The sequence below is a fragment of the Rousettus aegyptiacus genome, unplaced genomic scaffold, assembly GCF_014176215.1.
Source record: "Rousettus aegyptiacus isolate mRouAeg1 unplaced genomic scaffold, mRouAeg1.p scaffold_m13_p_16, whole genome shotgun sequence".
Taxonomy (NCBI): Eukaryota; Metazoa; Chordata; class Mammalia; order Chiroptera; family Pteropodidae; genus Rousettus; species Rousettus aegyptiacus.
The window spans coordinates 17,198,295-17,223,887 of record NW_023416291.1 but is presented as its reverse complement, the minus strand read 5'-3'; the positions used below and the strand labels follow the sequence as shown (position 1 = coordinate 17,223,887).

The window sequence follows — 25,593 nt, the reverse complement described above, 5'->3', positions numbered from 1 at the left end:
ACAAAGTGAACGCTGCGTGTTCTCCAAATAAAACGCCAACGGAATGATTTAGAAGGACTTCAAACACGAGAAACCAGCCCGCTTCTCTCCCCAGTCCCCAGAACTCCGGGAAAAGCAGAATTTATCACGGGTCTCTCATAAGCTCTGACGGGGCACCACCGGGCTGTAACTCACAGCAGTAATGGCCACCCGTGTGCTCCCTGACATAGCGACCCATACCTCTGCGACGGCAGGGTTTTAAATCATAACGCTGCAGCCAGAAGGAAGGATGCAAATCAGACGTCTGAGTGCCCTGGTGCCTAAAAACTGAGTTTTAGAGTAAGAAGAGGCTGACTGACAGTCACTCTGTGTGTTGACTTTTAGTGCCCAAGGCCAGTGCCAACCTGCTGGCTGACTACATCTAGAATCGGCTGAGTGGTGGTCTAGTCAGCTTTCCAAGGGCAGACACGCATTTTTACTTAGATAGTCGCAGTGAAGGGTTTCTAGAGGCGGACCCAACGGCCCTTCTGTGTCACACATTAGCTTCATCTAGACACCAGTTTTTTCCTCTTTTTCCTTCTCCACCCCTGTGGGTAACACAACGGGCTGGTGCAGGCCGTGGAGAAGGGGTGAATACTCAGCTCAGGCAGCTGAGGAACTTGATTCCTATCTCCTGGTTAGGTTCTGGGCACACGAGAGCGACATCTGTCCACTTCACAGCATCCTCCCCTCGATGCATCCCGGGGAAAGAACGAGGTATCGGACACCGAGGTTCTACAAACACTGCACATCGTGCGTGGAAAGAAAAGAGAGCGGAATCAGCGAGCTGGACAGCGTCGCCCTGTGGTTTACGGGCCAGGTCACTAATGTCTCAGGCCCCTTCCTCACAGGGCCTCCGAGCTGCGGCCCGGGCCACCCCGCAGCAGCCAACGGGTCCCGGGGACCTACTGCTTCGTTATTGCCAGAGAACATCAATAATTTCAGCCGCCACGGTGAGGTGGGCTGGGCCATGGAGAGACGGGAGAAATCAAGGGGGTGCCCTCATTAACACTGCGGTATTTGTGTCTGGTCATACCCAGGAAAGTCCTGTCACCTTCGCTTGTAAAGCCTGGCTAACCTCAGTCAGTGGCGGGAGGAGCCTGGGCCTGAAGGACAGTGCGAGGTCATCAGGGATGGCGGCCACTATGGAAGAGAGGACGATATATACTCCCTTCCAACCCAAGGCCCAGTTTACAATTTGACCTCCATTCTTCCTTCGGGTTCGTAAAACTGAAACTATACTACATCTTGTTTTACAGGGCAGGGATATTTATTTTCCTAATAGGAAAAATAGAAATGAAACATAATTCCCTCCAGACAAAAAACAGTAAGGAAAAAAAAAACTCACACACTTTCAGAAACACACTCAGAAATCACCAAATAGTATTACCAAGAGGAAAAAATGGATACTGCAGATAAGCAGAAAGTGCCCAGGATGGCCTCAAAGCCTGCCCATCAATGCGTGTTCCTTTCAACGATTATCTGTGCAATGCAAGCATGACACAAGCTGCAAAGACTTATGTTCCAGGGCCGGTCCCTAGTTAGCTGAGCGACTGTCAGTGGTTAATCACCGAACATTTACTCTGGAGCCACTGTTGTTACTTGGCACTGTTCAAGGCCCTGGGGATACCAAAGCGATTGAGATACAAACCTTGTCCCCAGTGGTGCTTACAGTCTAGAGAAGGAGACAGACCAGTAACGGATAAAATCAGCACGCCAAGGCAAGCACAGCAGAAGCCAGTGCTGGCTACAACTGACTCTGCTCAGAGTCAAAGAAGATAACTCCTCCTGTTCACAGTCTTACAAGATCAATGTGTTTTCCAAGCTGCTGGGAGTCAGGCCATCGCAAACAGAAACCGGCATGGGCATAAGCAAATGAGGTGTAACGCTGTTGATAAAGTCTTCACTGACTGTTAGGGATGGGGAAACGTGCGCTGGGGCTCACATAATATAGAAGACTCAGACAACTTCACCTCCCAAGCAGTAATGAGGGTGCTACCTCAGCCCTAAAAGGAAGAACTACATAAACCAAACATCTTATGTATATTTGGAGGGATATGCGCATGCAAAACTCCCCCATCAGCTTCTCCAAAATTCCTTTACCATGCAGACCCGGGATGGACCAATCAGGAAGCCATGCTTCGTTAAGGCCTGGAGGGCGTGTGCGATGCTGCTCGGAGGTGAGGGCCACACTGACCAGATGGGACGGGAAGGGCCAGTGACAGGAGAGGAGGCTGCAGATCATGGAGCCCTCTCCGAGCACAGGTGTAGAACAAAACTTTCTTTCTATTGTAGAACAATGGGACAAACGAGAGCATTGAAAGGAAAACTGGCCTCTCTGGGTCTCCATTTCCATACCTGGGGAGCTGAGAGGAATGGACTAGATCTTCACAGCTCCATCCTGCCCATAAGTGAACCTTAAGTTCCACTTCCGTCTCCCACAAGCCTCTAATTCTGCCTCCAATTTCGTCTTCAGAATTTTCTGCCCCGTAACTTTCCTGCTCGCCTTTCTTCGCTCAATACCATCCATCAAAATGTAAAGTGAAAACACGTTTTCTAATGTCTGGTACATGATAAATGCAGACCAATTCAAGAAATTCATTAATATTTTATGGCCATTGACTTGCGCCGGGCTGGTTTTCTAAATTCAAACTCTCTTAGTCCCCTGTAGCAGGACCAGTACAGACCCTAACATGTCACTCTTTGCATTTGATTATGGCCATTTAAAGGAACAGAAGCAGGGGTGGGAACAGAACAAGCAGAACTGACGTACCAAGAGGTTCTCTGGCTTGATGTCTCTGTGCACAATGCTGAGGCCGTGGAGGTACCTGAGGGCGTTGGCCAGGTTGTACACCATGGCACTGCCATCCCTCTCCGTGTACTTGGTGGAAGAGGTAATGGCATCGAAGAGATCTCCACCCTGAAGGACACAAAAGAGCGTATCAAAACATCAACAGTGGCAATCCCACGAAGGTGACAAAAACGGGTCATAGGCCTGGAGCAGACTTTTAAAAAATAACACAAATGCCACTAAAATTGATGACTGTAAGTAAATGAAGTTTCCTGGCAGCAAAACACTTCTCTGATTAGGTCCTTCATGAACACAGGAGGTTTGGGAATTTGGCACCAATGAAATCTCTGGCAATCTCTCTGCCCTCTTACTTTGACCAATTCCATCACCAGAAAGAGCTCGGTCGCTGTTTCCATCTCCTCCACCAGCATGATGATATTTGGATGTTTCACTCGGCGCAGTATTGACACTTCGTTCTCAATCAGGTGTTCCTGTCAAACAAAGGGTTTAGAGAGGTGGATCAGAAACCACAGAGCCCTCTGTTCCACCCCTGTGTCCTGGAGAACGCAGTCTGTAGATCTGATGCTGAAGGAAGCGTCTCCTTTGGCACAAAGACAAACCAAACCCCGGCCCACTCGGTTTCCATAGAAACAGGACAAAGCAGTGTGACATCTCATTGTCAGTAACAGAAAGAAACAGGCATCCTGGTACATAAAACACGTTGCCTCGTGTCTCCGTTACTTTCAACACCTCCAGAGGCTGTGGCGCTGAGCCTTGTGATTCAGCTGGAACCACTTCTTAATTTCAGCACATTCTCGGAAACGAAGCCTCCATGAGGAAACCTGGCATGCTGGTGGCATACGACTCCGGCATCGACATTTTTTGTTGTGTTTAAACCATGACTATATGAATTTGAATTCTATGTTGAAGCTCATGAAAAAGAAACTTTCTTCCTCTACGACTGGGTGTGAAATCATTCACCAGAGGATGTTCCTTATCATCTTATATTTCAGAAATCAGGAAACGTACAGTGCTGTAGGGACCACTAAGCACTTCTCCTCTGAAAATACCACTCGATCTCGGTCCTGGTGGGACATACAGTTGGGATCAGCACTCACAGCATTAAGACATGATTCTCAATATACCAATCATGAATCATAATGACCACTGCTTTATTTCATCATGAGATATGAGAACTTTTCAATTCTGTCACATTTGTTGATCCTCATCAACTATAATAATTGAGTTTATACACTCTGTAAAATGAACTAAATGCCCTCTAACACATTCTAGGTATTCAAAGATAGCTTTTATATAAAATTTGCCTTATTAGAGACATCACTTACTACCTAAACACATATGTATATATCCATATCTATCTACACACACACACACACACACGAGTGTGTGTCCCTCACATTGTCCTTTCGCTTTGCTAACATGAATTTCAGAACTAAATTTAGTGTTCTACTGCAGTAGGAAGACAATTATCTTATTTCTAGATCTGGATACTATTTATGGTTCCCCTCTTAAATTCACACATCCATATATACATGTATTTTTACCCTAAGCCGTCTCAAGTGCTTTTTGACAAGAGTTGGAGGTATAAATGATAACAAATAAATAACAGCCAGAGAAAATCTGTTGCACGATCCTACATGCAGTGGGCTGTGTTTTTTGAGCATTGCATGCATTATATTTGTCCAAGTAATTAGTAAGCGCTGGCAAATGACAGTGCAAATGCTCAACAGAGGTCGGGGAAAGAAAACAACACTGACTAGGAATCTAGTCACTACTTGTCAGTTGCCATGCAAAGTACTTGTGTAATATTTTAACACTTTTCCCTTAAAACAGTGCTTTCGGGGGGGAGGGATGCAAACCTAGCTTTCTGACATCGAAGCCCCCACTATTTGTGCTACACGTCACCTTTCAAAGGGGAATGCTTCATTAAAAGTCAAGCTGGAATTTTTCAAAATGAAAATGATAGCTGCAAAGCTGAAAAGATTTAATTCCCTGAAAAGACAGGAACTAGAGTTTGTACCACGCTGAGGGGGGCGTCCAGGCAGAACCACGCCGGGCTCTGTGCAGGGAAGACCTCTGCCCTTGATGAGCAGGACTGATGTCTGCCCAGCTGAGTGCTCAGCGAACGCTTCTGCATCTCCCAGAAGAACGGTGGTCTTCAGACCTTCACGCACCACGCCTGGCAGGCTGGGGACAGGGTCTCCTACCTGTTCCCGAGCCCACATGTCTAAGTTACAGAGCGGCAGGACGCAGCAGCAGAGAGCGCCCCGATCCCTCCTGAGGGAAGCGGCGGTCCAGGGACGCCGCCTTCACAAACGCGCCACATCTGTTCATGCATTTAGATGCCTTCGCATCATCTGTGCCCAGCATTCCCTTCATCACACTCAAGTGCAGAGTTAGATGTACCTCTGTGAACAGCAGAGAGGCCGGCAAAGGGAGGTGTTTCGCCCTATGCGAAGCCAGGACAACGGTAGTTACTACCACTGTAGTGACAGACGCATTTTATTGTGAAGCTGAATAGATCCAACATGTGAGTTCTCCTCTCTCCTCCCCACCACGGCAGTCTGTAAATTTACCTCTCTTCGTTTAGAGGCTCTGTCTGTGATGCTAATTTAGAGTGACACCCGTAAAACAATCCTACAATCCCCGTTACCAGTACCTCAAGAACGCTCTCAAATTGGAGTTAAAATAAGATGTCCACCACCTAAGGAGACTACACCTCCCCAAAGTTATCTTTTCCAATCAAAGGCACGGCAGAAAGCCTTCTGGGATGTATTGCGGAACTTTCCCCAGACCACTTGCGTGCAGTGTGACATTTCAAATGTTGAGTGAGTATTGCAGCAAACTTTCCCCCACCACCACGTGTGATCTCAGCTTGCTGTTAGCTACTCAACAACGACTAGCATTCCAAGCACACGGCGAATTGTTGCTGGGATGGGGGAGCTGTCGGCCAACCTCTGGCTGTGCCTGCACAATTGTCTATGAAGAAACAAAAATCCGCTCTTTAAACTAACCGTCCTCAGAAGCAAAAGGAAAGCAGTGCATAAAAATCTTTATAAATGTTACCTTCCTATTTCTTGTGCAATCCGTATTTTAATCTTTGTAATACGTAAAAACCATCTCTAGATCACATTTTCCAGGAAAATATCTCTAAATACAACACGAACATCACCTTTGTCTTGAACCACAATGAACTTAACGTTATTCGATCATCTACCATTATTTATGTTAAGTGATTCAGGATTCTGAGTCCAAATAATTTACAAATGAATCATTCCATGGCAGTGTTCCATGGTTCTGTGTGAGAGAAAATGACAAAGAAAACTGCTGATTCAGCAAAGGATATTGCCTTATCTTTGGCTATGTGGTTTTCAACGTACAAAATACATATAGACAGATCTAGAGACAAAGAGAGAGAGAGAGAGAGAGAGGGAAAGGAAGAAGAGAAGATGAAGAAAAAGGAGGAGGAAAGAGAGGGCAGAGAGGGAAAGAGGGGTGGATTAGGGAATAAACATTTACCCCAAACCAAACCAACCATCTCGTCTGCACCCTCCCCAGGCCCACAAAAACAGTCGTCTCCTCCTGTGTCCTCTATCTCATTGAATGAACCTGGCCGCCCAGAGCAGACGGGGACACCCCGCCCCCCTCCTCCTCCTCTCCTCCTCTAGCACAGCCAGTCTACTACCAGCCTGCCAGGCCTCTCTCCTCAACAGCCTCTGAACCCATCCATTCACTCATCTCCACGGCTGGTCTCTCACCTAGACCTCTAGGCATTCGCGCAGGGAGCTTCTCTGTTTGGAGTTTTCTTTCCCCACTTCTCAGCGAACTCTTATTTGTTCCTCAGGACCAGCTTAGATCTCACCTCCTCTAAACAGCCTCCCCTACTCAGCCGCGCTGGGCTAGGTGCTCCTTTTATTTGCTCTCGTTACCGTCTGTACTTACTCCAGCCACAGCTCTCACCCCGCCGTCCTGGAGTTTGTGCGGTTTACCTTGCTCTCCACCAACTGGCACAGTGAGTCCTGAAGTGCTTGAGCGAATGAAAAACACATCATACATTGATTGCTCTCGGTCAACACTGACTTAACAGCCAGTATCTCTGTTGCTTATGAGTACTGCTGAGGCTCATACGGTCAGAGATAAAATGTTTAAATCACTATATGTGATGTCTGTGGTAGACATATATCATGGCCTGAATTGTGGCTGCCCAAAAATATCAAGTCCCCGAGGCATGTAAATATCACCTTATTTGGAAAAGGGGTCTTTGCAGATGTGATTTAGGATTCTGCAAAGAAATTACTCTGGATTATCCGGGTGCCATCACAACTGTCCTTACGAGATAAACAGCATAAGGAGACTTCGCAGACAGAAGAGGAAAAATAAACACACAGAATAGAAAGTGACGTAAAGATGGAAACAGAGGTCGGAGTGATATGGCAGAAGCCAAGGAACACTACCGGCCACCAGAAGCGATTTCGTTAGAGGCAAGGAACAGATTCTCCCCCTACGGGCTCCAGAGGGAGCATGGATTTCAGGCTTCTGGCCTCCAGAACTGTGAGAGAATAAACTTCTCTTGCGGTGAGCCACCAAGTTTGTGGCAATTTATTCTAACAGCCTCAGGAAACTACTACAGCATACATTTGGATTTATGTCCTGTCTGGGCCCGTGATGCATAGATAATAAATGCAAAACTGTGGGAAGAGAAGGATCAACTTCTAAGCATCATAACAGAATGCTCAGAGCTTCAGACACTCTGGGAATTCAATAAATATTTATTTAGAATGAATATTATTTAGAATATTAGACATGGAAGAATTCTTACATTTAGAAACACCATAGCCTTCTCAACAGCCTCCATAAACTTGGCCCCAAGGCAGATCTTGTAATAATCTCCTACTTAGAATCACTAACATGCTTTCCATCCCCTGCGCCTTTGCTCAGCCTGTGCTGGCCACGTGGAAGGCTCCCCCGCCCCATCCTACCCACTGCGGGAGGTCCAGCTCGAATGCTTCTTGCTCTATGGAGTTTTCACTGATGACTTACTTCTCTCTCCTATACTTCCCTCCAAACTCTCATAATACTCTTTGCAGAACTGGTATTAAAATATAAGTTAAAATGCCCTATTCCCAACATAGCATCTTGGACACATATTGAATTTTAGGTGAATAAGTAAGTTTAACTAATAATCTGATGTGTAGTACAGAAGAGCAAACGGAAGACCGGAGAGGTGAAGAATTTTTTCCCCAGGTGCTTATTCGTGAACTCGGACTTCGAGAGGGAGCACAGTAGGTTGGCCAAGGCATAGGCTGAGTAACCAACGAGACCCCAATTCCAATCACTGCTCTGCCTCTGTGTGATTTGTGGGAAGCTATTTAATCTGAATCTTTATCTGTAAAACTGGTACATCTGTTTTGCAAGTGATTAAACATAATGCGAGAAGTTTCTATATGCCCAAGCCTGGCTAGATAATACATTGGAATAAGCGGCAGATATTATCTTCAAGATCATTAATTTTCTGTGTAAAACTCACAGAGCAGATGTGACCAACAACACTCCAGAACAGTGGTTGAATGATTCCCCATAAATTTTGTTTTAACCCATTTTCCTTTTGCCCAGGGACTACTCGCCCATAGTGCTCGCTATTGAAGCATTTACCGCAAGATAACGCGCAGATTACAATCCTAACCTTACCCCCCAAGTTTTCCACGAAATAGCTCACTTGTATTATTATTTTTGCATCGTTCTAATATATTGATAGCCACTGGAAACAAATGATATCGTTCTATTTATAGCATTCTGTTTTTAGTAGTGGTATTTCCATTTACAAAATATAATCATTCTCGACCGCTAAAAACGTCAAATCCTCGAAAACATAGTATTCCTACCATGATGTTAACATTGTTCTCCGTTGTTAGCCAAAGAGTTATTTGATAAATCTGACTTATGTGTACATTTCTGTTACATTAGGATTAGACAAGTTCTGTTTAGAAATAACTCTAAGAACAGTTTTTATATTTTATTTTCACAGTGAAAACCAGTCAAATTTGCTTCAGCCTCAAAGAGCGTGTTTATGTAAAATAAACATTGGCAGTGAGCTGCACTTTTTTTTTTACTAAATGGGAAATGGGTTAAAAAACAAATTCCCTATACCATTTTTTTTCTCAAAACAAACTATAACAGGAAAATCAACTTATTTGGAATAAATCGAGTTTTGAAAGTATAATTTTATACAGTCAATGTAGAAATACTTATCCAAATAAACCAAATGTGAAGATAAAAATAAGTATGTGATCATAAATTATAAAAATCAAATGATATTCAATAACAAGGAAAAACAAGATCCAATGTTTGAAGTGACCTATTCCTTTGCCTCAGCATTTAGTGTATTAGACTGATTTTTTTTTTTTTTGCATAAAAAGATCTTTTTTAACTACTGAAACAGCTGCTTAAATTTTAATCAGGTAAATAATATCCCCACCATGGCATTTTTTAAAAAAAAATATAGTTGTTTAGAACTTGGCTCCCAAAATTATGATACATTCTGCTTAAATTACACGGTATCTAATAGAGAGTACCACATACCTGGAAAAAAGGCTCTGCATTGAAAAATTTAAGACTATTGTTAGAATAAGTAAAAGCCATAGAATTAAAGAAAATACAGAAAACCTTATTCATTCAAAGAAAAGAGGGGCATTTTGCAGTCTCCACTTTAGTAGCTGTCACAGTGTAGTAAAAAAAAAAAAAAAAAAAAGTATATGACGATTTTGCCTCTTGAATTTTCCATTCTGGGGAATTAAGAAGATTTTTCTAAAACTTTACCATAATACTTTAAGTTTTCTATTTAAAATACACAATTTTGTAAAAGTCCAATGAAGACCAGTTTAGGAGTTTCATAAATATAAAATCACTACCATCAAATCAAATCTTCGTAATTATAAATCCTCAACTCCTCAGGCATAGTAATATTATAATTAACATGGGTTAAGTTCTTGTTACATACTAGTACTTTTCTACATGTTTTCTATACTTTAATTCAATTAACCTTCACAATAACTTTGTCTTAGATATTGTGAATAACCATATTTTAGAGGGAGAAACAGAGGTGCAGACAGGTTAAGTAATTTTTCCAAGATCCCACAGTCAGGATGAAACTAGTTCTAGAGCAGCATTGTTCAACAGAAATATAATTATGATCCACATGTGGAAAGCTAACTTTTCTAGTAGCCACATTAAGAAAAAGGAAAGTAAAATTAATAATATAACTTATTTAACTCGATATACCCAAAAGATAATCATTTCGACACGTAATCAAATACAAAAGATATTAATGAGGTATCTTACACTGTCTAATACTAAGTCTTCAAATCTGTTGTGTTTTTTACACTTACAGTGCATTTCAATCCAGAATAGCCACATTTCAAGGGATCAGGAGCCACAGGTGGCTCGTAGCTCCAGTGTCGGACAGTGAATTCTAGAGCCTGCTCTCTTAACTGCCATGCTAATTCACAGGAGTCTAAAAAGGTCTTTCTCGTCACTGTCATATTTACCTTTTTAAGCATAGTTAAAATATCAGTACTCTAGCAGCGTTTCATCATTTGATCTTTTCTCAGTCTCAGCTGGAGAGCAGGACGGAAGAAAACATCTCATCTGGTTGGGGAGATAATTCTTTATGGTGCTTCTGCACAGCTCTTGTTACCAGCTTTCCTTTCAAGGATGTTTGTACATATTACAAATATCCTTGAAGCACAGAGACAGGATCTCCCTCAAGGCAGAGAGCAGATTTGTGTTCTGATCATGATAATAAAAATAATGTTCTCCTCTGGGGCAAAGGTGAGGCAGGTTTGCTAACAGCTCCCTCATAAGACTGAGGGCTTCCTAAGCTTGGAGATGCTCTGCTGTGACAGAAACCACCGTGTGCACACATCGAGCTGGGCCCCTCTGCATCCCTTCCTGTGGGGCCTGGGAGTTAAGGGGACCCAGTACAAACACGCAGCCCAGGCTACCTGCTGTGCCACGAGTAACAAAGATTTTTGTCTCTGACCCAGGAATCTCGCATCTTCTGCCAGAATCTATAAAGCTGAAAGGCTAACATATTTGTTTGAAAGTAGGGTAAAGTCTCAAACTCATCACAACTTTTGACACAACCTTTTGTGTGTTGCTAGGTTTTGAAATAGGCATCTCCCAGAGAAGAGAACTTGTTATTTTATTTGATATTTGGTAGTTAGGACGAAGATCAAATCAATTTCCTGTTTTAGGATTAAGGTTTCTGAAAAATGGCAAGGGGGGGCTTGGTAGTGTTTCCCCCACTATTATCAACGGTCTATTCCTGCTTGTCAACTCCCCCTTAAATTCCTCTAGCCCTGTAAACATCTCGCCAAGCTTCCATTTCTTTCATGAAGCACTTATGTATACTGTACCTTTCCGCAACACTTGGCTTTGTCTATAATCTTTAGGGCGAACTCCTTCCCAGTGGACCTGTGGAATGATCAGAGGAAGGCCATTTAAAGACATAAATCACAGGTACCATCGTCATTCCTGACTTGGGGAAGAAAGACTGGCCTCCTCCTCTGTACATCAGAGATAATGCTGCATGTGGTCAAGGGGCAAGGAACTTCTCCACGCCCCCCCCCCAAAAAAAATCCAAAGCTACACTGTTAATCTGATTTTATAAATATTAATAATTATATTATTTTATAACTCGCATATTAAAAGTACTTAAAGTCTGTTTTATCAAAACTGAACAAGAAACTGTTTTTCCCTTACTTAAATCTCAAATTAGTTCTCCTAGGAGGCAAATTAAGAAAAATGAATCAAATAACTGAAAATTACCTGTTATTAATATATCTTGACATTAATCCATTCGTCAATAATTAGTCCATAATTTAAAACTGAAAAGTCCCTAGACTTTCAATATCTGTTCCTCGGCCAAAGTTCCATCTTACCCATACCTTTAAATGCCCGTGTCTGATACTAAAGAGATCATTTACTTGGACATAGAATCTTGATGTTGTTGTTTAACGTTTAATCACCTTTAACATATTTTAATCAGAACATGCCAAAAAATATGTTTTAGTATAGGAAACCAGTTCAGCAAAGAACACTGCAGTATTCTTGGAAGATCAGAGTTCTCCCAAGCACAGCCATCTTTGCCAGGTGCTCACGGTACGCACTGATGAGGCCTACTTTGGAAAAACAACTTTTATTTAAATTACTTCTCCATAACATAAACCAAACCCTGCCTCTGATTTCTAATGAGTTTTCAGAAGTCATATTTTAGATGCTTAATTAGTTACCTGGGCAGCAATCTGTGTACCAGAGTTAAGTACAAAGACACAGAGGACAGACAGCTACTTTGTACACCAGGATAAGGAGCAATAAAGCCTCACTGGAGATGCAGCAGACTGGAAAAACTGTAATTACCAGAACTTTCTGCAAAATTTCCCACACATGATAAAAATTACCACTTAGAACAAGTAGGGAAGGAGTGTATGAACACAAAGACTTTCTAATCTGTGTCATTTCCAATTTTAATATTGTTTACAAAAAGCCTGGAATTTAAAAGAATGGCTTTCTTTCCATTTGAGAATTTAGGACCTTACACAATTTACTATAGGTAGAAATTTAAGATACTGATCTTAAAAGGAGTCAGAGCTCATGTATCCTGAACTACTGGCATATGCAATTAAGTTTTAACTGAGAGGGTTATTGTGGGAATTAAATATGTTAATATAAGTATAGCACTGTCCTGGTGCAGGTAATACTATAGGAGATTTTAAAAATAAATAAATCTTACTCTTTCCCATTTTTCTCTGGTTCATGGGTAAGAACTGATATAGTGCACAATCCAAATACAAAGCAGGTTTATACTCTATGTGTATACATATATTTTTCCCTGTCAAATTGCTTGTGGGCATTCAAATCAGCTGGTCCCCAGGATGGACTCTTTCAAAGGAGAAATGTCTGTGTAAGTGAACAAATGATTATCCTCACTATCCACTCACCTGTCCGTGCACTCTTTGACTACTGCAAAATTGCCATCGCCAATAACTTTTCCAATTTTGTATTTCTCAAGAAGAGTAGATGATTCAGAGCACCTGTTTCCATTCACGCCTGTAAAAAAAGGATAAACGCAAAGTCGAAAGAAAATGTCAGCATCTCATCTTGATTCCTATCTACTTGTAAAATAATAAATTGCCGTGCATTTATTTCTAAGTCTATGGTGAAACTACAGAAAGTCTCTGAGCATATTTTCTGAATAGCACATTTGAATCAACAACTTTCTTGGTTGAAATTAGACACCAGCATAACCAATAAACACAATAATCCCTGAAATATCAGCTAAAATAAGTGATTAACTTTGGTAAAAAAAGAAGTCTAACTAAAACTTTAAACTTTTTTTTTTATCAACTCTTGGGAAAGAAAAAGGGGATGATGTTGGGATTTAATTTTAAAAATTTTCTCAAGATTTTCTCATAAAGAAAGTTCTAGCCCTCTAGGATGCCTTGTTCAGATTAATTCCTAGCTCTAAGTCTTCTCAAAAAGGTGGTGGTAGTGGGGGAGGGGCAGGAGACAGGAAGAGAAAGTAGTTAAGATCAACTGCTTTTCACAATGTATGTCCAGTTTCAGGTACACTGCAGACATTAAATATAGAAACACATTTTTGATAACTAATTGATAGAAATGAAAATCTACATTTAGCAATTGTGATCAGATTGCCACTAAGGAAAAAGAAAGAAAGCCTAAGTCTAAAATTTGAAATTGGGATAGCTTGATTAATGACTAGATTTTATATATCTTGATGTGGCCCATCAACTAAGGATGAATAGCCTAATTGGTGACATGATCACATCCCCGTTTAGGAGGTCATAACGCAGCTCAAGTGGATTTGGGGTGGCCACCAAGTTCACATGGATGACCTCTTTTGTGAAAGTCATCATCAGGTTGATAACTACCTTCAGGACTCAGGCAGCGATCAAGTTCGGGTCCACCATTTATGTTGGAAGAAGACCTGCCATGTGCAGAAACCTGCTAAAAGAGGAGAGTAACCACTATATATCAGGAAAAAAATTGACCGATCTTTAGCAAAGTAATCCTTAGATAATAGAAAATGCTTATAGAATATAAAGATACAATGATACAGAAATAGAGGAAGCATTGCCTTTCCTTTCACCTTTCTCCCAATATACACCACATTAATGATTTTTTTTTCCTGTAGATATAATATTTCCTATCAGGAAATTGATAGTATGTTACTCTCTTTGATATTGTGTTACTTTTGACCTCAATGAAATAAAGTAAAAGAGACTTATATGGCATTGCAGCTGTACAAGGTACTTACAAGTTGACAGAATGAGGCTCAGAACCATAGATAATCCCAAGAAAGCCAGCAATTGGTCCACAGATCCCATAGCCACCGCTGTGGCTGACCTTGGAGAGTCCCTGCTAAGGTCAAGGCCTTCTCAGAACTCTACCCGCACGCCCAAGACGCATCACCTTCCACACCCACCTGTGGACTCAGGGTCCAGAGTGCAGCCTGGGCTCAACCCTCTTCTTTACTGACCCTAAGACAGCAGAAATTCCTTTTGAGCATTGTAAGGATTTTCATTACCAGCAGCCAGAGGGAAATTAAAGATAAAACTTACAAGGTAGGTACTAACTTAATAAAAAGCTAAAGTTTCCCTTCTAACATGGAAATAGCTCTAGTTCTTAGGGAAATTAACTTCATATTCATATGAAGTTTATTGTTCTGTATGCTTATGGAAGTTTTTTTTAATCACCAAGGGCTCTTAGGCTTTCAACCCCACTTTTTGATCCTTCCTTTCCCTTTTTCTTCCCTTCCCTTTCCTCCCACCTTTCAATTATTCCTTCCAAGAGCTTATAAGGCCAAAGGATCTACCAAACACTGAAAAGTATCTTCAATGTTTTGTGTACTGGAATGCTTACACACTTGTTTCTTTGTCAAAACTATCCTGGCTGCTCCTGCCCCACAAGGGCTGTCTTCACTACCACTACATCCACCATACGTAGCACAGTGACTGGACACACAGTACTTAATTTATACTTGCTAAACGAAAGCATGAAGACACAGGTTCAAGGCAGGGAACGACCCTTCCCAGAGTGCCCATCGGTTAGAGACACTGGATCTACTCCCTTCTTCCAGGTGAAGTGGAGAACTTCGCAGGTTCTGAGTTTGGTTCAAACGCTAGCACAGCCACACACTCACAAACATTCTTTCAAACAAGATCATCCAGAAGTTCTTCTGAAATAAAACATGACCCTCAAGAAGAGACATGTAAGAACTGGGTGCTGTTTTCTCAGATCCCAAGTAACAGCACCGTGTGTGGACCGTAAAACCAGCAGCAGGGTGTCCTGTTAAGAAACCCAAGGCCACGGACAAGCACTGCTGAGAGCCGTGGAGTCAGCTCCTGTCCTGAGTGGCAAACGCTTCTCATAGGTTTGCTTTTTCTCCTTCACTCTGCCATAGTGAGTAGCTGAGAAGGAACATGTGTGTGTGTGTGTGTGTGTGTGTGTGTGTGTGTGTGTGTCCCCTTCCTGCCATCCCCGATCTGATGGAAAGGCTGCACTCACCCAAATCCCCAGCTCCTTGGAATTCAATGACTTTGCTTCCTCAATACAAGGTAATTGGTGGACAGTTTTTAAAATTTATTTTATTTTTTCCCCATCACTGAAATCAAGGCAACTTCAGAATAAGCAAGAGTCTATGCCCGAATGTTTGAAAGCTAGATTGTTTAAAACCAAAGCCCAGAGAGGGGACTTAAAAGGAAGCGGACAAGAAAACCACACCATTCTCCACTCTGTTCCGTTTCCACGGCTCCCACCCAGCGCCCGGCTCCTCCGGTCTCTCCTGGCACCTCCTCAAAGGCCCCCTTAGTTACTTTCACCCACTGCACACATTATTGCCAAGGAAACTTCCACAAGATGGTACTAGTGTCAGCCCTAGGATGTGAAAACCTCAGTGAGTCTTTGTTAGCAACAGAATAACCCCACACCTCCAGCACGGCATTCAGGCCATGGGTTGCCCCCTACCCACCTGCCCAATTTGTTTCCCACCACTTTTTTCCCCCACACATTTTACTTGCATTAACTCATATCTTTTTTTTTTTTTTAAGTTGCTTAAACTTTCCAAGGCTTACTTTTTGCTCTGACTATAGGATAGTAGCAGCACCTAGCTCAAAGATTTGCTAAAGAATTAAAATTAGCTCTTACATGTAAAATCATTTAGCATAGTCACTGACATGTAACACTAACTCAATATATTCGTATCTTTCCTTAAAACGTTTAGCATAAAGTCTTGAAATGAGGGACTGACAAGTGTTTTTGAATTGCCAAATGTACAATGGCTAGAAGAAATCTTTTACTAAATAATTCATTCCGAGTCTGTTCCTCTTCTAATTCAACCCTTCCCAGACTAAAAATTGTCAGTCAAGGGAACAAGAGATTCAAATTAAATTCATATCAGCCAAATTCTTAATGGAATAAAGATAAGAAGAGGAATGTCTTTTTTTTTTTTTTTTTTGAAAGTTAAAAATTACACCTCAAAAGATAAATAGAAAGATCTCTTTTGATCATTGCTGGCCCCTGGATATGTGATACGGAGGTGGACTGTCAATGCCCGGGAATGACAGAGGGTAAGTGACCAGCTGACGTGCATGTCCACATCTCACAGCCCAGAACGAGGCAGCCCCACACCCTCAGGCTGCAGCTGGCTGGGCAGTAACCATCTTACCTCCGAACGCTCGGCCTGGAGAAGTGTGCAGCGTGCAGGCCCCATGCCCTCCGCTGAGGTCCTAAGACCTACCGGCCTTTGTCGTCACGTTCCCTTAGGCTTGCTTGCTCAGCAATCCAGGGAGGGGGCAACATTCTTCTAACAAGTCCTTCCCTTGAGCTAATTTGAGTAAGTTATAGTTCACTGCAAGTGTTCTGAGTCAAGGGCTCTCTAAGAAGGAAGTCTTGAACGGGGCTAAAATATAGGCATTTTTACCTCCTTGCTCATTTTCATTCACATGGATGGATGGCTCCTCAGAGTGCTTACTGAGCACTTGTGAACCACTGTGATTTCCCTACTGTTTAGTTTGATTAAACCCCACTCCCATCTACCCTGATTCCATGCACAGTCCAGCAATCAAAACCCAGTTTTGTTGAGATGCAGAGGCAACAAGGAACATGGAAAGAGACCAAGAGACAGAGCAGCTGGTGGAAGCTGGTTCCCTGGAAACTGAGAGAGAACAGTGACTGGGCTGCGGCCTGGAGCCTCAGAAGAGGGGGTGGCCTCGCGGAGAGGGCGGGGTGCAAGGCCCAAGCCGAAGGCCACTTCGTGTGTACCTGACAAAGGTTTCACTGTGTCACCAGGAAATGCAGCCTTCTTAGCCAAAAATGATGGCAAGAACATTTCTCAGAACTGTCAAATGGAATGATTTTTTTTTAAATGTTAAACCTCAATCATTTTTTAAAAATAAAACCTATACTGAGTTAACAGAAGTGACTTATCTCTATTCAGATATTCTCCTTTATTCAAAAATAAAGCTTTCTTGAAAAAATGAAAACATGAATCAACAAAGGGGATCGTTTTTTTCCAGTGCTGCAGGACAGACAGGGGCATGATCAGACACATGGACAGCTTTCCTTCCTCCCTCAACAACCTGTGATGGATTTTTCCAGGATACAAAGGTAAATGGACATGCTCATCACCGCCCAGAAGTTTACAATCTTACAAAGAGGCATCTGTGCGTACTTAAAATCAGTCCGAGAAACCGTACATTCCAGGCTATGGTCTCTAGGGTTCGGATGGTTCCCAGCGACTCTGAAGATCAGTGAGGAAACCATTTTGCTAAGGCGCGGATCTGCACTTGTAACACTTGACTCACACAGCCAGTGATTAAGTTCACTTGACCTCCCAGGAATGTAGCTCGGTGCTCCAAGGGCGCAAGAAAAGCTGGGTATTCACCAAGACCTCTGGACAGACCCCTGGCCAGTGCGAAGCGTCCATTGTGCACTATAAAGCAGAGCATTCCCAGCGCCCTGAGCGGCATGCAGACAAAGAGCAATGAAAGCCCAGAGGATAACGACGCGATGACTATGAAATTCTTTCCATTTACCAGACACAATGTAAGCATTTCCCTGTCCCTTGTAAGAGAATCATTCTCTTATTGAAGCACGGATTGAATTAGCACCAGAGAGATTCAAATTTGGCATTCCTGATGAAACCTGTCCCATTTCTATTGTCCCACTAAGAACTGTTATTAAAATCTCTTAAAATGCTAATGAGTTCTCATGCTTCCATCAGCAACTTTGATGCTGAGACAGCACAAAGAAAGTGCCTGAGTCCTCCTCAATAAAGCATAAATGGATGACAGCATCTGGGCTCTTTCAAGAGAGCTTCCATAATTACTGACTGGTTCAGAAAGATGCAATTGTGCTGAGGCGTGGGGAGGGGAGGGGAACATATTTCCCGATGAGGTCCTGACTGGCCAAGGAGGGAAGGTGATGTGAGAAGACGATGGAGATACGGGGCACGTCCTCTGTGACCTGTGCCGCTGCCTCGCCCGCCCACTCCACAGGCGGCGGCAACTCCACATTTCTCAGCAAGGGAGGGAAATGCACACAAATCTGCTTCTGCTAAGAACTTAAAAAAAAAAAAAAAGTTTGAATACAGAGCAACAGAGCGGAAAAGGCTAAAAAGTGCTCTCATCTGCTAGTATCATTTAAGAAGGCATTCATGGGTGACTGAGCACACCTGATAACAGGTAACATTTCTGCATTTTTAGCCAGGAAGTTAAGAGTGCCCTACATTAAGTTTCTTTGATAAGTGGATTAGTACAATTTTTACAAACCAAACTTAAAGAGAAATGTTAAGTACTAAACTAAACATGCAAAGTTTTGTTCAGAAATGGGCCATTCTTTTAAAAAATCAGCAAAAAATGGCTATATCAATCACATTACTATTGACTTTTGAAGAAAACCTGGACAATATTTAGATTTTTCGAGAAAGGAAGAACTTGAACAGAATCTGGGAGATATTGCTGTGTAGTGAGTTGACTTTCTTGAACGCGTCTTGGAAAATATAACTCTGATTCAATTTTTAAGTGGCCTACTGCAGGGATCAGACACATGTTCTATAAAGAGCCAGAAAGGAATATTTTAGCCTTTGTGGGTCCTATGGTCTGTCACCACTACTCAACTCTGCTGTTATAACACGAAGCAGCCATAGATCATATGTAAACAAATGAGCATGGCTGTGTTCCAATAAAGCTTTATTTAGAAAAACAGGCGATGGGCCAAATTTGGTCATAGGCAAACCCCTGGTCTGTAAGAACTTGCTTGGGAAAGCATTTCCTCCAATATAACTCTTACAGTTTTAAACTCTATAACAAAATTACCCTCAGGATATCGTTGTTGCTATGTAGCAGTAGTTCTCTGCCCTTGGCCATACATTAGGAAATACTGTACATATTGAAAAGACTTGAAAACTATTGCCAAGTTGCACCTCAGATTAATGGTTCCTTGGATGTAGGGCCTAGGTATCAGTATTTTTTAAGCCCCATAGAAGATTTAATGTGTAGTCAAGGTTGAGAATCTCTGTGGAGGAAATTTCTGGCAGCAACTGTAATTAATTGTTCAGCTATCTTAATTCAAGTTCTCTGACACTCACCCAATACTCTAACCACTGCAAGTCATCTATGGCCAAATGACGACTTGGTAAGAAAAGAGGAGACAACGCTCATTACAATTTATTGAATTCCTACTTTGTGCCAAGTCCTAAAATGTGTCCTTTATATCTTATGAATTAAATATCATCATCATCTCCATTGATCTGTGATGAAACCATAGCTCAGAGAGGTTATATAACTTGCCCAAATACCACAGCGAATGCAGAGTCAGAATCTAAACCGAGTCAGAATCTAAACCCAAGTCTGAATGCAGGGCCCAGGGGCTGTTTGGCTAGTCTCACACTCTCCCCTCCTCTAGGAACAGGAGAGAAGTCTTGCAAGGCTATTAAACTAAGAAATGCTACCTGGTCCCTGACTCACTCATCAGAATAGTCACTGTGGGATATTTAGAGCATGCTTTTAGGTTACAGAACTATAGTCACATTCCTGTAATTTAGTCACATAATATACAAATTGACAAATTTATAGCCTTTCCTCACATAAAGAGAGCTTCAGAAAATTTTTTTCTTTAAAAAGATCTCTGAATACAGCTAGGAAATCACTAACATCAGAAACAGTGGGTGATGGCAAATCCTATTCAAAAGAACACTAAAGACCTCTGAAATGTACTAAAGTTTTTTTTTTAAATCAGTATACTAGATATTTGTTGTACATAGATTTGCTTAGATTATCATTTTTTAAAAAGTATCAGAAACATGAATTCCATCCATTCAAAGGAAAGCCAGTGTAAATTACTACAATTGCTGTCATATTTATATTGCATTTGTGATAATTTCCCCTGAAATATTTTAGTATTAGTATTGAGATATGTGAACAACTAATCTGAATCAGCACCTAGGGACTGATAACATAGAAAATATTCTTATCTGTAGACACACCTTAGACTTGGTTTCATTTGGCAAAATTAGGCTCTTGAGATTTGTGATTGGTTAATGGCGGTGAACAGTGATAAACAGAACCCGCTACCTCTGCGCTGACAAGGTTTATGCAGCCAGCTCAAGAATCTGCAAAAGGGGCTGTGTGGAACCTGCTGACTCGTGCTTTTCTGTTCCTGTGAGAAGTGCTGCCACCTCAGTTGAGTACATGGCCCCCTAAGGCCAGCACAGAATCTCATCACTTCCCTATAATGAGCCTTCGGAGCAAAGTGTCAGCTTACTGGATCCTGAGCAACAGACAGGCTGTATGGCCATGCCTACCTGCTACAAATATCTGCATGCTTTCACTGTGAAGGATCACTGAGTTCTAGGATACCTGGGTGGTAGGAGAGGTGCCTGTCTCTTTAGTACCAACTATAGGGGCTACCAGTGTCGGTTGCTGGCACGGGCCAGTTCACTACAATAAACTCTAAGTCTTAACTTCATCCAACTATTTCTAATGCGACACAAAGAAGACTTTCTTGATATGACCACTGTCATGAATGAGGGAGCATTTAAGATTAATGCTCGTGGGTTATATTTAAATGCAGTTTCTACGATTGATCCTATTTTTACACCCACTGCCTTAGCAAACTCTCCTCCCGATCCACACAAAGGTGCCTTCGGCCCAGCTGAGTCATTTACCCACCAAATGCCTCAATTTACTGAGCAACTACAATGTGCAAATCACTGTCTTCAAACAGAGTCTGAGATTCATTAAGATGATTTATTTTGTTAGAGCGCCGAGGGCTTCAACACTGCTTAGTCCCTCTTTGGTTTTTGTTTCTGTCAATAAAATCAATTACATTCAAAGATGAAGCCACCGCGCAACATTTCTGGGGTAATAAAAAAGGATATAAAAGTAGTCAGGCTCTTAGTCCTGAAGATTATTAACTAGTTTTAAATGCCAAAGAAAAGCCAAAGCTCCAGGGAAAAGCGAAAAAATGTCTAAGGTCGGCAGCTACTGTGGATTTACATCTCACAGCTTCGAAAAGAAGTTTTGAAGTTCAGAAGGTCATGGACTTACATTTTAGCTCTGCCAGTCAGGATGAGATACTACCAGCCCTTTCATCGCACTTCACAAATCTGGAAAATCTTTCACCACCAGCCGACCCAGGAGACATCATCGGATGAAATATCAGCACATCAGACAGTTTATAATCTCAAGATGTTGGATAATGTTCTAAACGTACATTTTTGTTTCTTCTCTTCAGCCAACAAGAACGCCCACTGCAGACAGCCTCCGGGCATATACTTCAGCATCAAAACCTGAGACATTTTATCCTTCAATGTCCACAGATGAGCCCCTGACTCTGAAAACCTTAAGTTACTACAACCTTGAAAGTCTGACACTGGGACGTGGATGATGAATTAAATTCCAGGGAAATGCTTTCTTCGTCTACCTAGCAGTTGATGACACATTTAGTACTCTTTATGGCCTATCTGTCCCAAAGAAAATGCTGCGATTTAAGCAGAGTAAATATTCCCACAAGGAACATTATCAACTAGATTGAAGGGACTCCTAGGAGCTTGGTCAGAAGAAACAAGAGATCATGGGCTGAGGTCAAGGAGAAAAAAAGAGGGTCAGGAAGATGGGGATTAAGAAGAAAAAACCATCAGTGGAGGTGGGATTCTAGAATTTGAAGGGGAGAGAAAAGAATGGGCAGGGAGTGATGGGTCTGGAGAACAAAAGGACGGGAAGAAGAATAAAGCAGTAAGATTGATGGGGAGAGAGATTTTTATAGCCCTCAAAAAGGACATTGTGCAAAAGGCCATTGAAGGAGCAGGGGCAGTCTAAGGAAGAAACTCTGAGTGGCTGATAAAGAGGTGAAAGCAGAGAGAAAGGGGTGTGTGGTAGCCAGCCTCCAAAATGGTTCCCACGAGCCTCACCTCCTGATTTTCATGCCCTGAGTTGTCTCTTCCCATGCTGAACTGAGCTGTCGTACGTGAGTACTAAGACAGGAACGAGATGATGCTGCCTGACTCTCAAGGCTGGGTCATAAAAAGAAGAGCTTCTGCATGGCACTCGCTCCTTCAGATCTCGTGCTCTGGGGAAACGCACTCCGATTTGTGGAAAGATTCAAACATCGAGGACCTGAGGCCTCCTGCCAAGAGCCAGCACCAACTTGCCACCATGTGAGAGAGTCACTTTGGAAGGGGACCCTCCATTCCCAGCCAAGCATCCTGGTGACTAGAGGTCTGGCATACATGTGACGACAGCCTCATCAAAGATCTTAAGCCAGAATCACCCAGTTAAGCTGCTCCTGAATCTCTGACCCACAAGATCTGTCTGAGAATATAGTTTTTTTTTAATTTTTTTTTTAAGCTGCTGAGTTTTGGGGTAACTTGTTACTAACAGAAGTATTACTACTAATAGAGTTAAAATATGTAGACAGGGCAGGAAAACAGAGATAAAGAATAGAGTTGGGGAGGAAAGTCATAACAGAAAAGCAGAAGTAATAAAATATATAGAGTCTGACTTCTCTCGCTTTCTCCCTCCTACACTATTACCTGTCATTTTTGTTGTTGTTAAATAAAAATTCCCGCATGTGAAAACTGAACCTGGGAACTCCAAGGCGTACAAGAAGAAGAACAAAACTGTTCTAAGGCTTTCTCTGTATTTAATGAATTAATCTCAACCCTGCGCTATAGGTCCTAATTTCCTTTGACAGATAAGGGTGGCGTGACTTGTCCAAGGTCACACAGCTAAATGAGTAGCCAAGCAAAGACTAACCCCAGGCACTCCAGCCTCAGAGCTCATGCTCTTAACCACTACACAGTCTTGTCTCAGCCCCACAGGGAGGAGGCATCTGAGCATGGAGGGGGCTCTGGGCTTCACTCCCTTCGAGGCTCTCGCTTTCTGTGCAACCGCATAGTAGGGGGCATCGTGTCCGCCTTAACCCTCTGGCTTCCCTGGGCCAGAGACCCTGTCTTGGTTCCTATTCCCCACCATATTTCTTACACTCCTGCCTTGCAAAAATTCTTCACGACTTGGAGAAAGCTTTGCCTCCTCTCTGGGCTTTGGTCCAGGCCCTCGGAAAGCGTGACCTTTTATGAAAGCACAGGACTGGAGCGGAGCTGCCTTCCTTGCACGGCTACTACGGAGAAAATTCCGAGTCCTCTTTGTGGGAGGACGGCTGCTTCTGTGCCTCTCATTTCTTTTTTAGCGAGCAAACGAAAATGCCACTGATGCCATGTGGTCAGAGAGTAAACATCATGACATCACTCTACGTCCATTTTCAGGTCTTTCCACGTTAAAACGCGGAAGGGATTCCCAGAGATTGGCACAGGGTGTTGGCGGTGGCTGTGACAGAATATCGTATTCTCATGACCTTTCACTTAATTTTGCTTCATTCCCAACCAGTAGAGCCCAGATAGTAAAACGCACACGCACACACATGCACACGCACACACGTGCACGCACAGAAACAAAAAGAAAAAATATCCGCCCGGACACGAATGTTGGCTCCTGCACATGCTCTCCTGGCTTGGTTTGCTCACTTTTGTCAATTCTCTGCTTCTCTGGGGGGGGGGAAGAAAAAAAAAAAAAAAGATCCCCAAAGCTATTAAGCTTCTTACTAGGATAAATAGTGGTAAAAAGTTCCTGCCCATGAAAAACAGCCCTCCATTGTCAGACATTCCCTCTTAATTGATCTTAATAAGCTATTTTAAATGAAGGGGAAGAGAAAAGCACAGCACTAACACTTGGTAATTATCCGTAATTCTCCATTTGTAATGTCGCTGAATAGAGAAAATGATGCAAATGTGGACAGATGCTGACTAGAGTTTCACAATGACATCGAAATCAGCGTATTCTGTACAGTAAGTAACGTGACCAAGTCGCAGTATTTCAAAGGCAGGTTTTCATCCCAACGACGGTGTATGCCACGGATTGCTGGCAAATGTAATGAGATTAAATATTGTGCACTGAAGATCGATCAGTGTGGCAGGGACTTGTTTAGTTGCTCATACTTAATGTAAAATTCAGTGATTCTATATCAGCTTTAAAATGAGAAGAAGAGAAATAGACCCCCTAGCCTCCTTGATAAGTTTTTTTTTTTTTTTTTTTTTTGCAACTTAAGGTATAATCCTAGCATTTTTAGAGGTAATTTAAAATCAAGTGTCCTTATTTAACAGACAAGAAAAAGAAAATTCAAAGGAGGTCTCACAGCGGCTAGCAAAGCCCAGGTGTGGCGGAGACAGTGGGGTGAGGTCCTGGAAAGATGGCTGACTACTCCTTATTTTACTGGTAATCTCATTTTACCTCAGGGAATCAACATCTCTTTTTATCTCTTTTGGCAATAAGTAATCCTTCAAAATTTACTGTGTGCCACAAAACTGTGTGCTAAATGCTGGTGTTACTATAATAATTAAGACACACTTAGCATAGTGAGAACAATTAATCTGATGTTTAGTAATAGTAAAAATTATCACATATTTAAAATTATCATTATGAAATTTTAGAAATCTTCACTCTAGAGATGTGAGTGATCTCGTGCGAGCCTGTCGGCGTGTGTGAGGGACCCGGTGTGCGCTCCGAGCATTAGGCAGCATTTGCTGACCAGGTGGCAAGAACGAAGACGGGGAATCGAGGGTTTAGAGCTGAAGATGGACTAGGAAGAAAGATGGGAGCCCAGGTTACCAATGGAGGTAGGGATGACCAAGGCCTTGATGAGCAGGGACTAAAGTACCTGCCTGGATGGCCACGTGCAGCCCTAGGTCAGGGACCCTAGCCCTGCCTGGAGCAATGGCCTGCAGGAGAAATCCGAATGGCCCTGGCACTTGGCTCACTGAAGAGCTCAAGACGGTTTGTCCTAGGTTAATAATTACCAGCACCTAGGAGCTGCTTCCTTTGCTTTAACAAATGATGAAACAACTGAAACTAGAAAAGAGGTGAACCAATTTGAATTATTTTTTACTTTAGTTCTCTTGAAAGTAAAATTAAAAACAGTACACCTCCTATCTATTCTGGGGGAAATCAGATTTTTGTGGGGGGGTCGGGGAGAACTTGAAAACACTTAGCTCATGAGTGAATTTTAATTTATTTAACTTTTTTTGGAATTGACAATTAAGGATTCTACTAAAATCATATTATGAATTAACCTAAGTCCATTTAGCACTTTAGAAAATGCCTGGTCCTTATAAATATAAGGAGTTACCAGCG

The 25,593-nt window shown here is 42.3% G+C and overlaps 1 protein-coding gene across 12 annotated transcripts in view; it reads right to left on the bottom strand.

Annotated features, from left to right (window-relative positions):
• The window catches only part of DCLK2 (doublecortin like kinase 2), a 129,867-nt gene that overhangs the window by 22,381 nt on the left and 81,893 nt on the right, over nt 1-25,593 (bottom strand). For 9 of the 12 annotated variants that reach the window (XR_004955029.1, XR_004955031.1, XR_004955032.1 and 6 more), the window contains 5 exons: nt 13,780-13,855; nt 12,829-12,937; nt 11,245-11,302; nt 3,181-3,300; nt 2,792-2,938 (listed from right to left, as the gene is read on the bottom strand). Coding sequence is in view for 8 of the 12 variants with exons in the window: in XM_036234296.1 (XP_036090189.1) it covers nt 2,792-2,938; nt 3,181-3,300; nt 11,245-11,302; nt 12,829-12,937; nt 13,780-13,855 (510 nt within the window). In the remaining 4 variants the exon portion in view is untranslated. The remainder of the gene's footprint in view (nt 1-2,791; nt 2,939-3,180; nt 3,301-11,244; nt 11,303-12,828; nt 12,938-13,779; nt 13,856-25,593) is intronic. The other 3 variants (XM_036234301.1, XM_036234295.1, XM_036234297.1) reach the window with 1 other exon arrangement.